Source organism: Tursiops truncatus, chromosome 7 (genome assembly GCF_011762595.2).
Source record: "Tursiops truncatus isolate mTurTru1 chromosome 7, mTurTru1.mat.Y, whole genome shotgun sequence".
NCBI lineage: Eukaryota > Metazoa > Chordata > Mammalia > Artiodactyla > Delphinidae > Tursiops > Tursiops truncatus.
This window is the reverse complement of record NC_047040.1, coordinates 60,761,108-60,780,282: the sequence shown is the minus strand read 5'-3', so window position 1 is coordinate 60,780,282 and position 19,175 is coordinate 60,761,108. Positions and strand designations below refer to the sequence as shown.

General features: G+C 44.4%; 1 protein-coding gene across 3 annotated transcripts in view; it reads left to right on the top strand.

Annotated features, from left to right (window-relative positions):
* The first annotated feature begins 1,574 nt into the window (after nt 1-1,574).
* Nucleotides 1,575-19,175, top strand: part of CYBRD1 (cytochrome b reductase 1) — a 36,261-nt gene continuing 18,660 nt past the window's right edge. The window contains exon 1 of one of the 3 annotated variants that reach the window (XM_033860024.2): nt 1,575-1,608. In XM_033860024.2, the coding sequence (XP_033715915.1) occupies nt 1,590-1,608 (19 nt within the window). In that variant the 5' untranslated portion in view covers nt 1,575-1,589. Of the gene's footprint in view, nt 1,609-5,322; nt 5,645-19,175 lie in introns of those variants that run through there. The other 2 variants (XM_019922511.3, XM_019922510.3) reach the window with 2 other exon arrangements.

The following is a 19,175-nucleotide window of genomic DNA, read 5'->3' as shown; positions in this document are numbered from 1 at the left end:
CTCGTTAATAATAGTATAACCCAGTTCTTCACGTACTATAAAGTCCCATCCAAATAGTCCAATGTGCTTGTAAAATTTGATTTATGTGGAAGAAAGCTTGGTTACAAGAAAAGTGTTCCAGAGCATTCTTTCCTTTGCTAATTCTCTGACTTGATTTTAGGCTCTCTATTCTAACCTTGTCAGTCTGTCAGTCAGTCCAGGAGTGTGTTTTGTTTTTGTTTTTGTTTTTGTTTTTGGTACGCGGGCCTCTCACTGTTGTGGCCTCTCCAGTTGCGGAGCACAGGCTCCGGACGCGCAGGCTCAGCGCCCATGGCTCATGGGCCCAGCCGCTCCTCGGCATGTGGGATCTTCCCAGACCGGGGCACGAACCCGTGTCCCCTGCATCGGCAGGCAGACTCTCAACCACTGCGCCACCAGGGAAGCCCCCCACTTAATTTTTGAAATCGCTTCCATCATCATCCCATTTGAGTTTGGAGAAACAGGAAGCACTTAGGAAAGAGATTCGTATCTCTTCCTAATCACCTTGCATCTCTCTAATCATCTGGCAAGATAAAATTACAATGGCCCTATCTCCTCAGCCCAGACATTAGGAGTGGCATTTAGCTCAGGCATTCATCCAGACAGAAGAGAAATAGGATAAATTCCTCAATTCCCCAATTTTCATCTACCACCTTTATTCCATAGGTTAGCAGGAAATAACCAGGTGAAGAAGAAAGGAAAGGGGCTTGATCCCACCTAGGTTCTCTTTATTCTAGAGCACTCCTCCCCATGCAAATTTATAAAGCCAAGGTTAGAACATAAACTCCTTCAGGGTGAGGATTTGGTCTTATTTGTTGCTGTTCTTCCAAGGTCTGTGTTCTAAAAATGTGCTGGGATTTGTTTTGAGCAGGTGTAGCAGGACACACAGACACAAAAATGACTGCCACGAAGGAAGAAGTTATTTTCTTGTATTCACAGTGCCCTAGGAGCAAGAGGCACAGTGCGCCATACAGGGCCACACAGGGCCACACAGGGAAGCACCACAGCAAGATGAGCAGGCAGAGAAGGGAACTGCGGTCAGTTTTTGTTGTGGTTTTCAAGGGAAAGAATGGGCGAAGCAAGACAAGCAGGTGGAACAAACTTACCGTTGGATAGTTTGAATAATGTCGGCGGGCTCTGCTTGTAGGGGTGTCCTCAGTTGGCTGGCACCTGGCCCTGTAGTGATGGGGCAGGGGATGGTGTCCCTAGTCTGGTAAAGTCTGGAAGAGAGTTACTTCCTGCCTCTTCTCACACTGGGGCTCCTCAGGCTGTGCCAAATACAGATGAAATCTTTCCTTGCTGCCCTCTTAGGGCGGCTGGACTCTGGGACCTTCAGGTGAGGGAAGTGGTAGAGGCGGGTTCCACCGCCAGAGCGGGGGGCCAATCTCCTCAGCAGTTCCCTCGGAGGAGAAACACCTCAGCAAAGCCGACATTTGGTTTTTGCCCTGAAGACAACACAGGAGGAAAGAATATTCCTCCCATTAACGTGGAGTTGTGTTCTTTTCAAAACTGTAACCCTTGTTTTCTTTCCCTAAGGAGCCTTTGAGCACTGCCTGGGCTTGGATTACAGCATGAGTCCCGGCGTGAGCTGTGAGTCACTTTATCTTAGTCATCTGAGAGCGCTTTCTGATCCCCAAATCTCTGGTCTAGTAGAAGAGAAAAGAGGAAGATGTGTGAGCTCACTTCTCCTGCTTGTGATTTTTTTCTTGCTTCATATATTCCTCCTTTCATAGTATGTCCTAAGAAGGCACAGACAAGGCTGGGGAAACAGTAGTATTAGGCAAGAGTATTTTTCCACTTGTCTCTGTCACGGTCCTGCAGGAAACAGCTGGTTTGCACAAAGTCTTTCATTCAAGAGCGTTTAATAAGGGGACTATTTACAGGGGTGCAAACAGACTCTTCTGTCTGTTTGGGTTACGAACCCCACAAGGAATGGTGAGGACCAAGGACAAGTACGAGCCGGCAGCCGATACCACGCGCAGGCCTGTAGAAGGGAGTGCGCATGGTGTTACTGGTCCCAGGGGGAGCTGTAGCTGGGGAAGAGGGGACACTAAAAAGTCCCCATGTGTTCCTCCAAAAGAGGAACACAACCACTGTAAAATCCATGGTCTGGCAGGGCTTCCCTGGTGGCGCAGTGGTTGAGAGTCCGCCTGCTGATGCAGGGGACACGGGTTCGTGCTCCGGTCCGGGAAAATCCCACATGCCGCGGAGGGGCCGGGCCCGTGAGCCACGGCCGCTGAGCCTGCACGTCTGGAGCCTGTGCTCCGCAACGGGAGAGGCCACAACAGTGAGAGGCCCGCGTACCGCAAAAAAACAAAACAAAACAAAAACCATGGTCTGGCAAGGGGGCATGGTGGGATAAATAGATCGATGACTCCTCTTTCTTCCTGCTCTCTGACCTTCCAGCACCACCCATTGACCAAAGTCAATTGGAAGCCAGAGGACTAGAGTCTGTCAGGGCACAGGGCAAGACCAAGAAGGGTGGAGAGTAGAGGGGCAAACAGAGTAACCAACACACAGTCAACATTTGAATATTTAAAAAATGGTCCACTTACTCCAGACAGCAAACACTAAGTACAACTTATTAGACTTTACATTAGAATACTGGACTTCTGTACGTGCCAAAGAAATGCAACACTGCCTCGTGGAAGATCAGCAGATAAATGGCAAACAGGGCCCCTGGTTCCTGATCTCTTGATGAGTGGGGTTTAGATTTTCTCTCCCTGGCCCTTCACAACCCTCCTCACTCTGCATTTTGTGTCTGTCAGGGACAATAAAAATCTGTGCCAATACATACATGTTTCTAGAATCATAGGTTTTTCGGAAGGCTATCTTGTTCAATGCCCTACCCCATCCCCACACATCAGGCAGCCCTTTGATAGCATTGATGTAAAAAGTACTTGAGTAAAGTAACTTTGTAAACTTTACAAAGTACTTCACAAAGTATCTGAGTAAGTACTTTGGTGGCAAATTATTTACCACCCCCTGAGGGAAACTTATATAACAAATCTGTTTTTAAAAGTTGTTAATACCAAGCCACAACAAACTTTATTAAAAAGTTTCCTCTTTCAAGTGACAAGTTTTATCAAAGTTAGGTCCTTAAAGGACAACTTAAAAGTTGAAATTTTTCTCAGTTTAGCTGGTAACTTCAGGATGATTCAACATCATCCATACTATTTGGCCATGTTTTCATTCTCCTGAGATGTTTTGTTAAATGGAGTCTGGAATCCCACAGATTCTTCTTTGCTGCTGCTGCAGAGTAAAATCAACTCGAGAGTGGAGTGAAGGTGTTGGGCTAAGGGGGTGAAGAAGTTACCTGGGGACAAGAACTAGATACTTTTAGGGAGAAGAATAGGGACACAATGATATTGTTGTTAAAGAATTACTAGTTAAAGGTCGAAGAGGAAGAGAAACAGCATAAAATTAAACAGGGAATCTTTGTAGCACTCAGGAACCCAAAAGGTCTGAAAAAATAAAACTGGAAGATTCAGTGATAGTGTCTGTTTATTCCTATGGATCTATTCTCACCCTTCTCCACTCTGCTGTGTCCTGGAGGCTGACCTATATGGGCTACATCATCTTCCCTCTGGGTTTCAGATTAGCTTCAGCCATTTGGGACCAGGCAGGAGATTGGAGGGGAAGAGAGTAAGGCTGGAATATTCATGCTGCCTCCCATTCTTCCTCCCTGTGGGGTCCCTGCCGGCTGACTGCATCCCTCAAACTCAAGGCCATAGCCTCAGTCAGCCTGCCCTTTTTACACTGTTCTCTCTCTCTCTCTCTCTCTCTCTCTCTCTCTGTCTCTCTTTCTCTCTCTGGATTTCAGTAACCCTCTCCCATTCAGGCCTGGGCACTGCAAAACCCTTGTGGTTTCCCACACCCTGCCCACAACTTTGTAAGTAGCCCTGTTCGTTATAAAATTGCCCAACTGGAATGAGCCATCTGTTTCCTGCCAGCACCCTGACTGACACACTCAGTCCCATTCTTCTCCCAATAGTTACTGAGTAGCTACTATATTTCAAGGAAGAATAAAATGATAAATTAGACAGTTACTAATCTCAAGGAGGCTGTCTGGGGAGTGGAGACAGCCACAGGAACAGATGGTTATATCACATCTTGATAAGTGATGCAGAGAGGCACTGGATGGGGAGGTGGGTAGAAGTGTAAAATAGGGGCATAGGCAGACTCAGGGAAGGTTTCTTGGTGGAGATGGGGTTGGACAGTTTTAGAGGCAGGGACATGGGTAGGGAGTGGTGAGGAGTTGGGAGAGAAGCCATGGACATCAGGGCCAGACCGTAGAAAGCCTTATACTGTGGGTAGGGGTCCTTCTTTTCCACTTGTTTACTCTCTTTCTTTTTCTCCCTTTCTTTTTACCAACAAGGGAAAAATAGTGACATCAGTGAAGTCTGCAGCCCCTTACTCTTAGACCTCAATCTTGCCCCACTACCAGTGCTTGACACTCCTACTTCCTTGCCTAAAACCTGTCTTTTCCATTGAAAATCACTCCCATACATCTCCTGCATATTCTAAGGCCTTTCAAAATGGCAGGATGATAATTTGGTAAACTAGTCCTTGGAGGTGAGCTACAGGAGAGAGCTAGAAGTGAACGTTCCCAAGTGCATTCTAGGAGCCCTAACAGCCAGAGCCCCATTTTCTTTAACAGCAGTTGATAACACTGACACTTTTCTTGTCCAATGGAGAAGGGTAAACTTAATGTTGGAAAGAAGGCAGGGAGTGAGTGAGCTTCACTCCACCAAGGTGGGGCTTTAGTTCAAATAGGTTTGAGCAGGTGGCACTTTTAAGATCCATTTTTATCACATACGGACAAGTCCAGGGTCCAGGAGGTATCTGCCTTCTCTCTCTTAGGTGCACACTGCCAGTAGTTTCCTTGCTAGGTAAGGCCAGGTCCACACAGTCCCACAGTTGCCTCCTTGGCATCAAAGACAGCCAGTCCTCTAGAACTGCGGCTCATGAGGCTTCGTTAGTCAAAATCACACACACACAAAGCCACCCAAAGGACCCCTCTCTTCTGTTAACCGAGAGTGCGCACCACTGCCTCCCCTCATATAAGGAAAGAGACTCGGGAAGAGCTAAAAGAAAGTGGTGGGTATGGAACCCCAGCACTCTCGCTCTCAACAAGTAACCGGATCGGTTATTCGAGCTCTCCGCAAGCACGGACGCCGGGCCAGGGTCAGCCACCCCGCAGCGAGAGCTCTGGGCGGCCACTAGAGCCCGAGGGTGGGGCTAGTCTCTGAGCACCGGCCAGCTGCCCGCCCCCTGGAGGCCCCGCCTCCCAGACAGGCATGCGAGAAAGCCCCTCCCCCGGGCGCTCCTAGAAGTCGACGCCGCGTCCCGCTGCTGTGCCAGTACCTAGAGGCCTCCGCCGCCGCTTCGCGGGGTTCCTGTGGCTACCACCGCGCGGAGTATGGGGCGCTGATGGCCATGGAGGGCTACAGGGGCTTCCTGGGGCTGCTGGTGTCGGCGCTGCTCGTCGGCTTCCTGTCTGTGATCTTCACCCTCATTTGGGTCCTCCACTACCGGGAGGGGCTCGGCTGGGACGGGACCGCGCTCGAGTTTAACTGGCACCCTGTACTCGTGGTCACCGGCTTCGTCTTCATCCAGGGCATCGGTACTGGCACCTCCTGGGAGGAGGCGGGGAGGCAGGGGCCGGGAGTTCCCGACCGAGTTCCAACCGAGTGGGGTTGGGCGAGGGAGGGGGTGAGGGAGCAGCGCGCGGCGGCCCGGGAGCGGAGTCGGCGGGGCGCGGCGCTGGAGGGAGGTGGGCGGGCTCCGAGGCCCGGGGGCCGCGGGCCGGGCCGACTTGGGCGAGCGCTGGGGCGGAGCGCGCGGGGCCGGGGTTCGCGGTGAGACGCGTGGCGGGGTCGGCTGGGCACTGACGCGACGCGGAGGGCTGGCTGGGCGCGCTAGCCCGGCTTGGTTAGTAACTCTTTGCTGCGAGTGGTTGCGACGCGACACCAGACGACACCAAACGCGGGAGCGTGGTGCGGCCCGGCAGCCCACAAGCCCCCGAAAATCGCCCCCTGTGGACCGAGCCTGCGCCATCACAGGCGCGGAGATCTCTTTAGGAGACGCCTTTCGTTGAACTTGCTTCAAGGCTGCGGGTTAGGAGAGGAAGGCAACGGGGGCGGGGGGGTGGCAGTGGGAATGGAGGGGCGAGAATTTGCTGCTTCTTGTCTCATCCTCAGCCCTGAGCGAAGGGGCCCGTCAGCGGGTAGCCGGGGTGAGTGAAGGAAGCATCAGCTCTGGTTTCACTCCTAGAGCGTTAAACGCAGTCGAGCCGAGAAGCTGCCAAGACTCTGAAGGGTGTTTCGCTGCCCTGCCTGGTTATTGGACAGTCTGGAGCCCGACTTGTTTTTGTGGCTGCTGCCCAGAGAAAGTTCCCCTGCGGGGCTTCCTGTTGGGCGCTAGCCCGGAATGCGGGACCAGAGATGCCCGAGGGGGCCTCGCGGCTGCTGGGCTGGGAGAGATGCTTCTGCTTGGAACATCTTTGGGGTTTGCTGCCTCGGCCTGCAGCCTCTGGGATGAGGCTGGCACGGAGGGAGCGCTCAGCGGATGGCAGTTTTTGTTCTTGTTTTTGAGATATAATTGATATATTAGTTTCCATCACCTCACGTAGTTACAATTTTTTCCCCCCTTGGGATGAGAACTTTTAAGATCTGGTCTCTTTAGCAATGTTCAAATCTACAGTATAGTACTATTAACTGCCGCCATCATTCTGTGCATTACATCCCCAGAACTTATAACTGGAAGGTTGTACCTTTTGACCACCTTCACCCATTTCCCCCCTTACCTCCTCTCTCCGTCAGTGTCCGGTTTTGTTGTCTTTGTCTAGTGCTGCTCACAATGTCCTGACAGCTTCCTTTCCTTCAGCTGCTGTTGAGCTGGAGGAACCTCTAGCGAGTGGTGCAAGCGCCATTTGTTTGTAACCACTTTCCAAAAAGTGAAGTCAAGGCCTTGGCAGAGAAAGTATTTAGAACAAGGCAGAAAGTAGCGGACTGGAGTTATGTCGTAGAAAGTAATGGAGAGGAGTGGAAAGGACTTGGGAAGGAGGTGTCCACCAGCCGAAACCTCTAGCCTTGCCTCTGAGCAAGCTGCCTTTTCTCCACCAGTATTTAACTTTCCACAAACAAAGAAGAGAACAAAAAAGCGCCCACCTCCTTTCTAAAGAAAAGATTTTTGTTTCCATTTAAAACGTGGGCAGCAGCCTTGGCCAGTGTGGCTGGCGTGGCTGGCATCCTCCCACTCTGGGAGGTACTGGAAGCTGTTGCCAAGGCCCAGCTGTGGTTCTGAGGCTTCCCTGGTGTGAGATGGCACCCGGGTGTGAGTACCACTGGCTGGCTAAGTTATTCGTTGCGTATTTTGCCGCTAAACTAAAATGAGAAAAACACACTCAAGTTCCAAAGTCGCTGTTGGCAGAAGCACTCTTTCCTTTGTGGTGGAGCCCTTAAGTTTGGCCGGAGCTGTCAACACCTTTTGTTTGCTCACAGCAGTAGGAACAGTCTCTTCATCTCTTCAAACCAACTCCTCAGAGCAGCTTCTAATACTAAGAAACTTTCCGGAGGGGCTAGAATATCTCCTTACCATGGAGGGTAAGGGAAACACAGGTGATAATACTTGTTTCTTGACTTCTAAAGAGGAGACGCTCTAACATTTACTTAGTGCACTAAGTGCACTATTTCACAGATATATAAGGGTAAACTGGGCTTCCCTGGCGGGGCAGTGGTTGAGAGTCCGCCTGCCGATGCAGGGGACACGGGTTCGTGCCCCGGTCCGGGAAGATCCCACATGCCGCGGAGCAGCTGGGCCCGTGAGCCATGGACGCTGGGCCTGCGCGTCCGGAGCCTGTGCTCCGCACAACGGGAGAGGCCACAGCAGTGAGAGGCCCGCGTACCACAACAAAAAAAAAAAAAAAAAAAAGAGTAAACTGAGGCACAGAGCAGGTGCTACTTCTGTGTAGCACTACTACACAGAAGTAGTGTGTTTTCAGGGGCTTTATTTTCAAGGTTCATTTCTCTGCTTTTATGGCAATACGCTTATTTTCTGTAAGATATTCTGTTTGAGAAGCAAAAAGCTTCATGTAAAATACACTTTGAAACTTTTCCTTCATGTTAGAGTCCATTACAGTTTTCCTAAAATAATTTATAATTTGTCTAAACCTTGGACTTTTCTTAATCTGTTTATATTCACTTTGGAGCAAAAATATGTACATGGATATTTTGGAAATTTTCATCTGCTGCTTTTATTTAAGCTTAACTCCTATATTTGTATTAGTTTTGGAATGTTTGTCCTGTCAACATTACCCATCCTGTTTACTATTTGGATTCCAGATATGAAAAGCACTTTAATCAGATAACACACTTATTTTTAAAATTTATTTTATTGAAGTATAGTTGATTTACAATGTTGTGTTAATTTCTGCTGTACAGCAAAGTGATTCAGGAATACATGTGTACATTCTTCTTCATATTCTTTTCTATTATGGTTTATCACAGGATATCGAATATAGTTCACAGTAGGACCTTGTTGTTTATCCATTCTATATGTAATAGTTTGCGTCCGCTAACCCCAAACTCCCAATCCGTCCCTCCCCCACCTCCCCTCCCCCTTGGCAACCACAAGTCTGTTCTCTATGTAGGTGACACATTTAATTGACATGCACGTAAGCTTTCTCATACATACAGGCACATGCATAGCACTCATGAGTTCTTGCAAGTCTTGGCCCACCTGCATGTCCTCACATCCAGCAGTAGGAAGCCTCCAGTAGAAGGACTAGGAATAAATAGTTGACTTCATAGGCCGGGGGAAACACACATGTTACAGACCAGCCATGTTATAAAAGCTTTTTTACTGTGTATAATTGCTTCAGGGAGCAAATTTTTAGGCTATGTTATTTCAGATCTCTAATAGTGAACGTGATGTAATTGAGCTCTGTGATACACAAATGTTCAGCGATGAGGAGGGAAGGCCAAAGTACAGTTTTTACTCTAAGCATAAAATGCTTTACAAATGCAAACAGTAAATGATATTTAAAACTATGTGAGAATAAATATGTGTCCTTTGAAACACCTTTAAGAAGTAAGCTCTGAAGAAAGCAAGGGTAACATAGAAGTTACAAAATAAATATCTATGTGTCTTTTGGAAAATATATGTGTTCTAAAATAAAGTGTAAGAGACTACAGGATAGTTAAAACTGAAATAAAATTTTAAACTAGTAGGAAATCCAGCAAACATGAATGAGGAAGTTTCAAAGAGAACTTTTAGAAGAGCTTTGTGCTTCTCTGAAGGGACTGTTTCCCATGAAATAAGTATACTGCCAGGAAATCAGAGAAACAAAACTTGAAAAGGCCACAGAAAAGACTGAAACAAATAAATGCTCTCAAAGTGGCTGTTGATCTTTTAAAAGGTTCAGCAAGGTGGAATGTGTTCTTTAGTAAAAGGTAGAAAATTCAAGTATATAAATTTAGTGAAAAGAAGCCTCAGCAATTATATACGCCTTACTTTTCCACGTGTAGAACTCTTTTGACTGTATAAACTGAAGGAAGAGAAATTCAATAGTATAATGATCTCAGGTTGGTTTTGTGAGAGAATATAACTTCATTTAAGTCACATTTAAAAGAATAACAAAAAGAAATTAAGGGTAGTTCTTAAAAGGCAGATGGGATATCCTATTAATGTATCTAAAAGTGACCAAATTCGAAGACCACTTAAATATATTTGGAAAGGCTCTTGGGGTAAAACCTGGCAAAGAATAGAATGGAGAAAGTGCTCCAAATACCTACTCCAAAACCAGCCTTTGGGACACCATAGATAATTAAATTTATGTCATTCATAAAGAAATGTAATTAAACCTGTCATTCATAAAGAAACGGGGTTTTTTAAAAGTATAAAGACACAATTCAAGACAACAATTCAAGACAACCACAAGCACATTTCAAGACACAATTCAAGACAACCACAAGCACATTTTTTTTTGTTATAAATAAATACATGCAGATCTCTTTGTAATACATCTAATAAAAATGTTTTAGACATGATTATTTTGCTCACTATTGCATCCCCAGCATCTAGAATAACACCTGGAACTGGCACAAAGTAGGCCAGTAAATAGTTGTTGAATGAATGAGTGATTATTTCAGTACCATCGCCAATTGTTAGTAACAAAATGCAATTTTACAGCCACTCATTTGTGGTGATAATAGTAGCATCCAAAGAAAAAGTGCCCTCCCTTCCCCTCAGTGATTCTGCTGTTTACAGCCCGTTTGGAAGCACTGCTTTAGTCAGCCTCAGGGGAGAATGGGCATCATGTTATATTGGAAGCGCATCTCTACTCTAAAGGCCTCAAGCTCATTAGAATGTTACTGCCTCATTAGAATTGCCTACCACCTGTGCCTTCTCACTCCATCAATTCTCCCCTTTTCCTTGTGCATCAAGTTTCTCCCCCATTGGATTATTTTCAATGTGTTACAATTTCTGTCATCTTTTTAAAAAGATTAATTAATTAATTTATTTTTGGCTGCGTTGGGTCTTCGTTGCTGCGCACGGGCTTTCTCTAGTTGTGGTGAGCAGGGGCCACTCCTCGTTGCGGTGCATGGGATTTTCATTGCGGTGGCTTCTCTTCTTGCAGAGCACAGGCTCTAGGTGTGTGGGCTTCAGTAGTTGAGGCATGTGGGCTCAGTAGTTGTGGCTCATGGGCCCTAGAGCACAGGCTCAGTAGCTGTGACGCACAAGCTTACTTGTGTATCTCTTGCAAATACTCTATGGACCTGGTTTTCTTATTCCTGAAAAAGATATATAGTGAGTTGAACAGTGGCTCCCAAAAGATATGTTCAAGTCCTAATCGCAATGACCTGTGAATAGGGCCTTAGCGTCTTTGCCGATGTAATTAAGGATCTCAAGATGAGATCAGCCTGGATTCAGGATGGGCCCTAAGTCCAATAACTGGTGTCCTTATAAGAGAAAAGAGAAGGAGATTTGAGGCACAGACACACAGAGGGGAGGCCATGTGAAGATGGAGGCAGAGATTGGAGTGATCTGTCTACAAGTCAAGGAATACCAAGTATTGTTGGCAGCTACCAGAAGCGAGGAGAGAGGTATGGGATGGATTCTCGCTCAGAGCCTCCTGAAGGAACCAGTCTTGCCAATACCTTGATTTTAGACTTCTGGTCTCCAGAATTGTGAGAGAATACATTTCTGTTGTTTTAAGTCACTCAGTTTTGGGTACTTTGTTATGGTAGCCCTAGGAAACCAATACAGGATATAACAGTTACCACTGCTCTCTGGGAAGCCCAAAGTATGGTATTTTCATAAGGTTTTTACAGACTTTTTGTTGTTCTTCCCAGTCCGGACACAGTTTACCAATCAGAGGCCAATTTTATTATAAGCAGTGTTGCGCAATAACATTGGTGAGAAACCTCTCTGTTTACTAGCGCATATGACCAAAGGTCAGATCCTCGTGCAGCAGGATATAGGTAGAGAATCGGAGATTGCCTACTCCTGGCAAAATAGGAACCTCTTAGCTCCAGCAGATTGTGGCTATCTGGGGATGCCCACAGTGACCAGAGTTTCTCATTATCCAGGAGAATCTAGATTTTAAAAAACTGGTTCAGTCTAAAAGTAAACAAGCCACAAAACCAAAATATAACCCCCAAATCATGCTGATCAAACAAAACACATCTGTGGACCAAATCCAGTATATATCTTCCAGTGACTTCTAGAGTTTTCTATCTTGACTTGGTGGGGTTTTAAACTTTTCCCTTAAAGAGTAGAACAATCTTCCCTTTTAAGAAAGATAAACCAGAAATATTTGTTATAACTGTTTTTCTTCCTATAGAAACTTTCTTAAAAGATCAAAACAGGCTTTGAAATGACTGCAGACTTCAGCTGTACTTTTCTTTTAATTAATTAATTAATTATTTTTGGCTGTGTTGGGTCTTCGTTGCTGGGCATGGGCTTTCTCTAGTTGCGGTGAGCAGTGGCTACTCTTCGCTGCGGTGCTTCTCTTGTTGTGGAGCATGGGCTCTAGGTGCGTGGGCTTCAGTAGTTGTGGCATGCGGGCTCAGTAGTTGTGGCATGCGGGCTCAGTAGTTGTGGCTCGCAGGCTCAGTAGTTGTGGCACACAGGCTTTGTTGCTCTGCAGCATGTGGGATCTTCCCGGACCAGGGCTTGAACCTGTGTCCCCTGCATTGGCAGGCGGATTCTTAACCACTGCTCCACCAGGGAAGTCCCAGCTGTACTTTTCTAAGTCTGTTCATTCATTTATTCATTCGATTTCTTCATATATTATCCTATTTATTTAATTAGCATTTATTAAGTGCATTTATTAAGCACTTACTGTATGCCAGACAGTGTAAAATAAATGAGTTAAGATGTAGCCCTGTCTACAAGTTGTTCTCATTTGTTTTGTTAGAGGCAAGTTATGGTTTTCTTTTAGAAAACCTAAGCCCTAAATATTTAGAGCTGTCTAGGACTTGAAGTTCAACTCCTAATTTTAGAGATCAAATGCCTAACCAGGGTTAGACCACCAATGATATCAGAGCCAATACTAGTTCTAATGTCATAATATTGATATGAGGCATAAGAAAATATAACTGGTGTTTCTGGGTATTTGTAAACGTCTAGCCAATTAATTGAATTTTTCTCTTTTCATACACTATTTTGTACCAAGTAGGTGCCTTTGTGAGGGTTTTAGTCACTTCAAAGAGATGCTTCTAGTGCCAAGTTGCTAAAACAAATCTTCCAAATCATCCAGATCACTTCTTTCATTTGGATTCTCCAAAGGTTTTCAGTTTCATGGTATTCATGCTGTGAGACAGTCTGAGAGCACAGGCATGTTTCAGAGCTCAGATTCTCTTTGGTAGCCACTGCAGGAATCTTTTCAAGAAGTGTATTTAAAGAGGATTTTCTGCTTTTACATTTAAACTTGAGGTCCTTTGGACTGTGTCAGGTGAATTCTTAGGTGAACAGGGAAATAAGTTGTAAATCTTGATAATTGTGCTCAGAACATACTACCAAGGAGGTCAAAGTAATACGTTATTCAGAGTGTTAAGAAAAGTGTAATGGGCACACCATATTTAAGTAGAATTTATAAGTGTCTTAAAATTCCAGTGTACTTCAGTCTCAATAACTTACTCTTATTTTATTTTGGGGTTCACTTAAAGCTTACCTAAAGCTATTAGGTGGGGCCGAGTGCAGAATACTTTTTACTTATTTGAAAGGACCATTTTTTAAAATATAAATTTATTTTTATTTATTTTTGGCTGCGTTGGGTCTTCGTAGCTGCGTGCAGGCTTTCTCTAGTTGCTGCAAGTGGGGGGCTCCTCTTCGTTGCAGTGCGCGAGCTTCTATTGTGGTGGCTTCTCTTGTTGAGTAACACAGGCTCTAGGCGTGTGGGCTTCAGTTGTTGTGGTGCATGGGCTCAGTAGTTGTGGCATGCAGGCTCAGTAGTTGTGGCTCACAGGCTCTAGAGCGCAGGCTCAGTAATTGTGGCACACGTGCTTAGTTGCTCTGTGACATGTGGGATCTTCCCGGATCAGGGCTCGAACCCGTGTCCCCTGCATTGGCAGGAGGGATCTTAACCACTGCGCCACCAGGGAAGCCCAACTGTTTGGTTTTATATGAACTAACACTGGGGTCAGCAGTTGAGGTTTTGATTTGTGCGTTTTTATTTGTTTGTTTGTTTGTTTGTTTTGGTACGTGGGCCTCTCACTGTTGTGGCGTCTCCCGTTGCGGAGCACAGGCTCCGGACGTGCAGGCTCAGCGGCTATGGCTCATGGGCCCAGCCGCTCCGCGGCATGTAGGGATCTTCCCAAACCGGGGCACGAACCTGTGTCCCCTGCATTGGCAGGCGGACTCTCAACCACTGCGCCACCAGGGAAGCCCGATTTGTGCGTTTTAAAAGAGGATCTGCTCATTTTCTGGGAAATATTAAATTACTGTACTTTATCAAGATTTGTATATTCAACACATACTTACTGAATTCCTACTATGTGCTAGGCTCTGTGCTAAATGCTGGGATCTGACAGTGAACAAGACTGACGTACTCCTACCTTTGTAAATCACAAGATTTAAACACAGAAGAACTGGAGTCAAATTGTTTTCTATGTCTGGGGACATTTCTCTCCCTCCAAGTGCCCTTCTCCCCACATTCACTTTGACAGATTCTAAATTTGCATTGCCTGCTATGAGACAAATTTGTATATGTGGATAGTTTTGTAATGGTATATGGATAGAAAGCTGGTGTCAAACCAGAGATTACATCTTGGAGAATATATATTTCACATATTCCTGAGTTGATTATGCTGCTAGGAACTGAGAAAATTTCTAAATAATTCAATTCAATTCAAGTTACTTCATTTTTCCCTTCATTGTTGAAAGAATAATTGTACACAGGTATTGATTTCTTTTCCCCTTCCTTCCTTCCTTCCTTCCTTCCTTCCTTCCTTCCTTCCTCCCTCCCTCCCTCCCTCCGTCCCTCCCTCCCTCCCTTCCTTTCTAAGTTTATCACAATAGCATGTTCCACCACCAATAATTTTTCTTTTAGAAAGATTTAAAATGTATTTTTCACATTATATGTGTTCACGTTTCCCTTCATTTTCTGGGCGAAAATGGTTTTGCCGACTAGGGCCTCTAACAGAAAAACCCTTGTTTCAGTCACAAGTAGCTGTTTGATAGCATTTTCCCTCTTCATGGGCTTATGAGACCTTTTTCTTCCTTCTCACTGAACCTCAGGAATGGTGTCTAGGTCAGTGCCAAGCCAAAGTAGCAAGAAATGTTTAAATTCCACTCTCCAAGGCAGTTTATACTACTGTTGAGAAGAGCTACTTGTTTAAGAAATGTGGTTGATTTGCTAAGATTGCCCTTTCTCCTGAAGTCCACCGTATTTTGGTTACTTATGCATTTTAAAAAGCATGTAAACACCTTATGCAAATGCGGCATTTTGCAGTTATCCTCCATCTATCTAGAGAGCATTTTGAAACATAGTCAGCTACCCCACAGAACTTCTCTGTTGCCAGGATAGGTGCTGAAAACTCCATGCCTCACTTCTATGAGAGCCGCTGAGATTTCCACAAGCTGCCTACTTAGCAGTTGAGACTAATTGGCTATTGGGTTTGCAAGCTTACAGAAATATTGTTTTAACTTTAAAACTATTATGAACTCTTTCAACCATACAGAAAATAATATAACAGATCCCCATGTACTCATCTCCCAGATTTAACAGATGTTAAAATTTTTGCCATCATAAAAATTTATAAACTTAAATAGAACTTAAAACAGGTAGGAATAATAGATAATGCAGGCTGATGGAGGGGAGAGGCTGGAGGCAGGCACCCTAACCTGAGCAAGAAACTAAAAGAGGAGATAGAAAAATTCTACACTAGACCCAGGGACTAAAAGAGAAACGTTAACTGTCTGGGCCCGTTTGGATCAGAGGCAAGTACCTCTCCTGCTTCGAAAGTTCCTAGGGACTTTCTCTTATAGTAATAGGGCAGTGTGTTTTGTTGATAACCCGCAAACTGTCAATAAAAGATTAAATTGTGTTCCACTCATGCTAGTGCTAGAGAAGGAAAGCTAGTGTGCAACCAATTTGAAGAACATTTGAGTAAATGTGAAAAGTTTAAAAGTCAAGTTTGGACACTCAAAGAGGGTAGACTTCAGTTTTTTGGAAAATTTGACACATTTCTCTGTGGTGCCCGTAGTATTGAGAAGAGTGAAAATTCTTCATTGGGAGCATAGTTGTCTATGAATTTTGGGCAACGTTTTTAAGGTACTTTTAATTGAAGAACCACATACATGCAGAAAAGTACCTAAATCATAAGTGACATGTTTTCATCACATGAACACACTCATGTACCCATCATGAAACAACATTCCAGGCACCCCAGAATCCCCTTGGTTACCCCTGTAACTCTCCTCAGTCATGATAACTATTCTTGATTTCTAACATCCGAGGTTAGTTTTGATTTTGGAAGTTTTTGATATAATATGACCCAGATTGGGGAGGAAAAGCTGTTGTGATTTATTGCTTATAATTTGCTATTTGAGCAAACATCCTGAGTATTTCCTTTCCGCATGTGGATGTTCAAGTTCCCTCATCTAAGATTCCTTCCCCTGGGGTGGTGCCTGGAGGATATAATGATGGTGACCACAATGATGATAACAACAGTGATATTAATTTAAAAACACTAAGATATTGAGCAAACTACTTCACATCTCTGTGCCTCTGCTTCCTGCTCTGCATAATGGTAATAATAAACATACCTTCCTCACACAGTTGAGTCGAGGATTATAATGTAAACCTGTAAAGCACTTAGCATGGTGCCTACTACCTTGCAAGGCCTCAGGTGTTTGTGTGTGTGTGTGTGTGTAATAAATGAGACTAAACCAGGAGAAAGGGAAATGCGTTACTAGGTTTTTGGGTTTTTTTAATAAATTTATTTATTTTATTTATTTTTGGCTGTGTTGGGTCTTCGTTGCTGCGCGTGGGCTTTCTCTAGTTGTGGCAAGCAGGGGCTACTCTTTGTGGCGGTATGCGGGCTTCTCATTGCGGTGGCTTCTCTTGTTGCGGAGCACGGGCTTTAGGCGTGCGGGCTTCAGTAGTTGTGGCTCGCAGGCTTAGTAGTTGTGGCTTGCGGGCTCTAGAGTGCAGGCTCAGTAGTTGTGGCGCACGGGCTTAGTTGTTCTGCGGCATGTGGGATCTTCCTGGACCAGGGCTCAAACGCGTGTCCCCGGCATTGGTAGGCAGATTCTTAACCACCGCACCACCAGGGAAGCCCCACGTTATTAGGTTTTAATATTTTGTAGATTTTTATTTTACTGCTGCCTGATCACAGATTGATTGCAAAAAACTCGATTGTGTAGATAAAAGGTTACTAAGTCTGTGGGTAAAGAGGCATTTGCTTTCCTTAAAAACGAAAGAATCATATAATTACGACAGTGAAATTTATTTTACTTCAACTTTTTGTTGAAGTTAGTAAATATTGGAAATAATCTATATGTCAATTGTATGTCAACATACAATTGATTATTACCTAGAAAATCCAATATGTATGAGAATATTGTACAGTCCTTAAATTCATGTTTTCAAGGATAATTTAATGATATGTGAAATGTTCATGATATAATTTTAAGTATAAAAATAATTTAAAATGCAAAAAACAAACCAAAACCAAAAAACCCATTAGATCATATAGGATGTGCCGCTGAGTCACCAGAGGAGGAAAAGCATGAGAAGGGGAAACCACAGTGTTAGAGTTGACATCAATTTGATTTCTGGACTTTGATCAGTCTGCAGAAAGTGCTTTACATTTATTTATTTAAATAATACTAGGGCTTCCTTGGTGGCGCAGTGGTTGAGAGTACGCCTGCCGATGCAGGGGACGCAGGTTCGTGCCCCGGTCCGGGAGGGTCCCACGTGCCGCGGAGCGGCTGGGCCCATGAGCCATGGCTGCTGGGCCTGCGCGTCCCGAGCCAGTGCTCCGCAACGGGAGAGGCCGCAGCAGTGAGAGGCCCGCGTACCGCAAAAACAAAAAACAAAAAACTTAAGGGTCATACACACAAAAATAAAACTACTGAAATTCAAAAAAGGTTAATGGATTATATTGACGTCAATTTCCTGGATGTAATACTATACTGTAGTTATGTAAGATGTTACCACTGAGGGAAACTGTGTGAAGAGTATATGGGATCTCTCTGTATTATTTGTTACAACTGTATGTAAATCTACAGTATCTCAAAATAAGTTAAAAAAAAATACTAACGGAGCTGCATACATATTTTGAGCCCAGGGCTGTCCTAGGCTCTGGGGATACAAGGAGAAACAGCAAGACACATTTTTGCCTTCAAAGAGGATGAAGTAGGGATGAGAAGGGGCCTTGAACTAGCTTTTATTTTTAATTAATTAATTAATTAATTATTTTGGCCATGCGGCAGGGCTTACAGGATCTCAGTTCCCGGACCAGTGATTGAACCCAGGCCATGGCAGTGGACCTGCTGAGTCCTAACCACTGGACCACCAGGGAATTCCCTGAACTAGCTTTTAAAAGTGTACCTTTTGGGATTTCCCTGGTGGTCCAGTGGTTGGGACTCAGGCACTTTCACTGTCAGGACCCAGGGTTCGATCCCTGGTCAAGGAACTAGGATCCCGCAAGCTGTGCGGCATGGCCAAAAAAACAAAGTGTACCTTTTAAGGTGTTGTGTTAAATGGTTTGAAAAAATTTGTTGAATATATAAATGATTGTCTACAAAGTTTCCATATCCTTCAGGAAATATAATCAATCATTTATAAGATAGACATATATGCACTAAAATTAGTACGTGGTAGTCCTTCAGAATTTGTATTACATAAAAGGAATACTGTCCTAATGGTGAGGCCTGTCAAGTGTTGGAATGGAACCAAATAATAGGAAGATTGACATCTTGTGCTGAAAGCTCTAAAGAGGCTGAATTCACATCTATCTTTGTAGGTTTTTTGTGTTTCTGCCTGAAAATGGACAAGATAATCTTACATTTTTATGATCCAATTAAGTTTCATATATTCAAATTATAAATGTCTTTGAAGGGAAAAGGCAGCAGCAGTGTCTGCTTCTTCTTTTCTGGAATTAAGAAATATACATGATTCACTGCTGATATAATAGAATCCATTTTCCAAGGAAGTATTCTTTAAACATTTTCAATCCGCCATATATTTCCAGATATCTAAATTTTTCCTGACATGGACTGAAGGAGTGGAGTGAGGGTGGGTTGGGGCAGGATATTGTCTTCAGAACAAAAATTAATTGCATGCTGGGTGAGGTGGGTATATAACCTATTGCTTAAGCCAGGACACTAAAAATAAAAGCTTTTTAAGTATCTTTTTGTTAAAGTTTAATCTACATGCAGAAAAGTATACATATAAATATATAGCTTAATGAATCTTCCCTCGGTGATTACTTATGTAACCAACACCTAGTTTGAAAATCAGATTATTAGCAGGAGCCCAGAAATCCCTCGTACATTCCTTTCCAGTTGCTATACCCCTTCCTCACAAGGGCAACCAATATCTTGCCTTTTCTTATTGCAGAGATGAGTGTTGCCTGTTGTTATACTTCATATCAATTGAATCATACAGTATATACTTGTTTATGTCTGGTTTCTTGGCATTG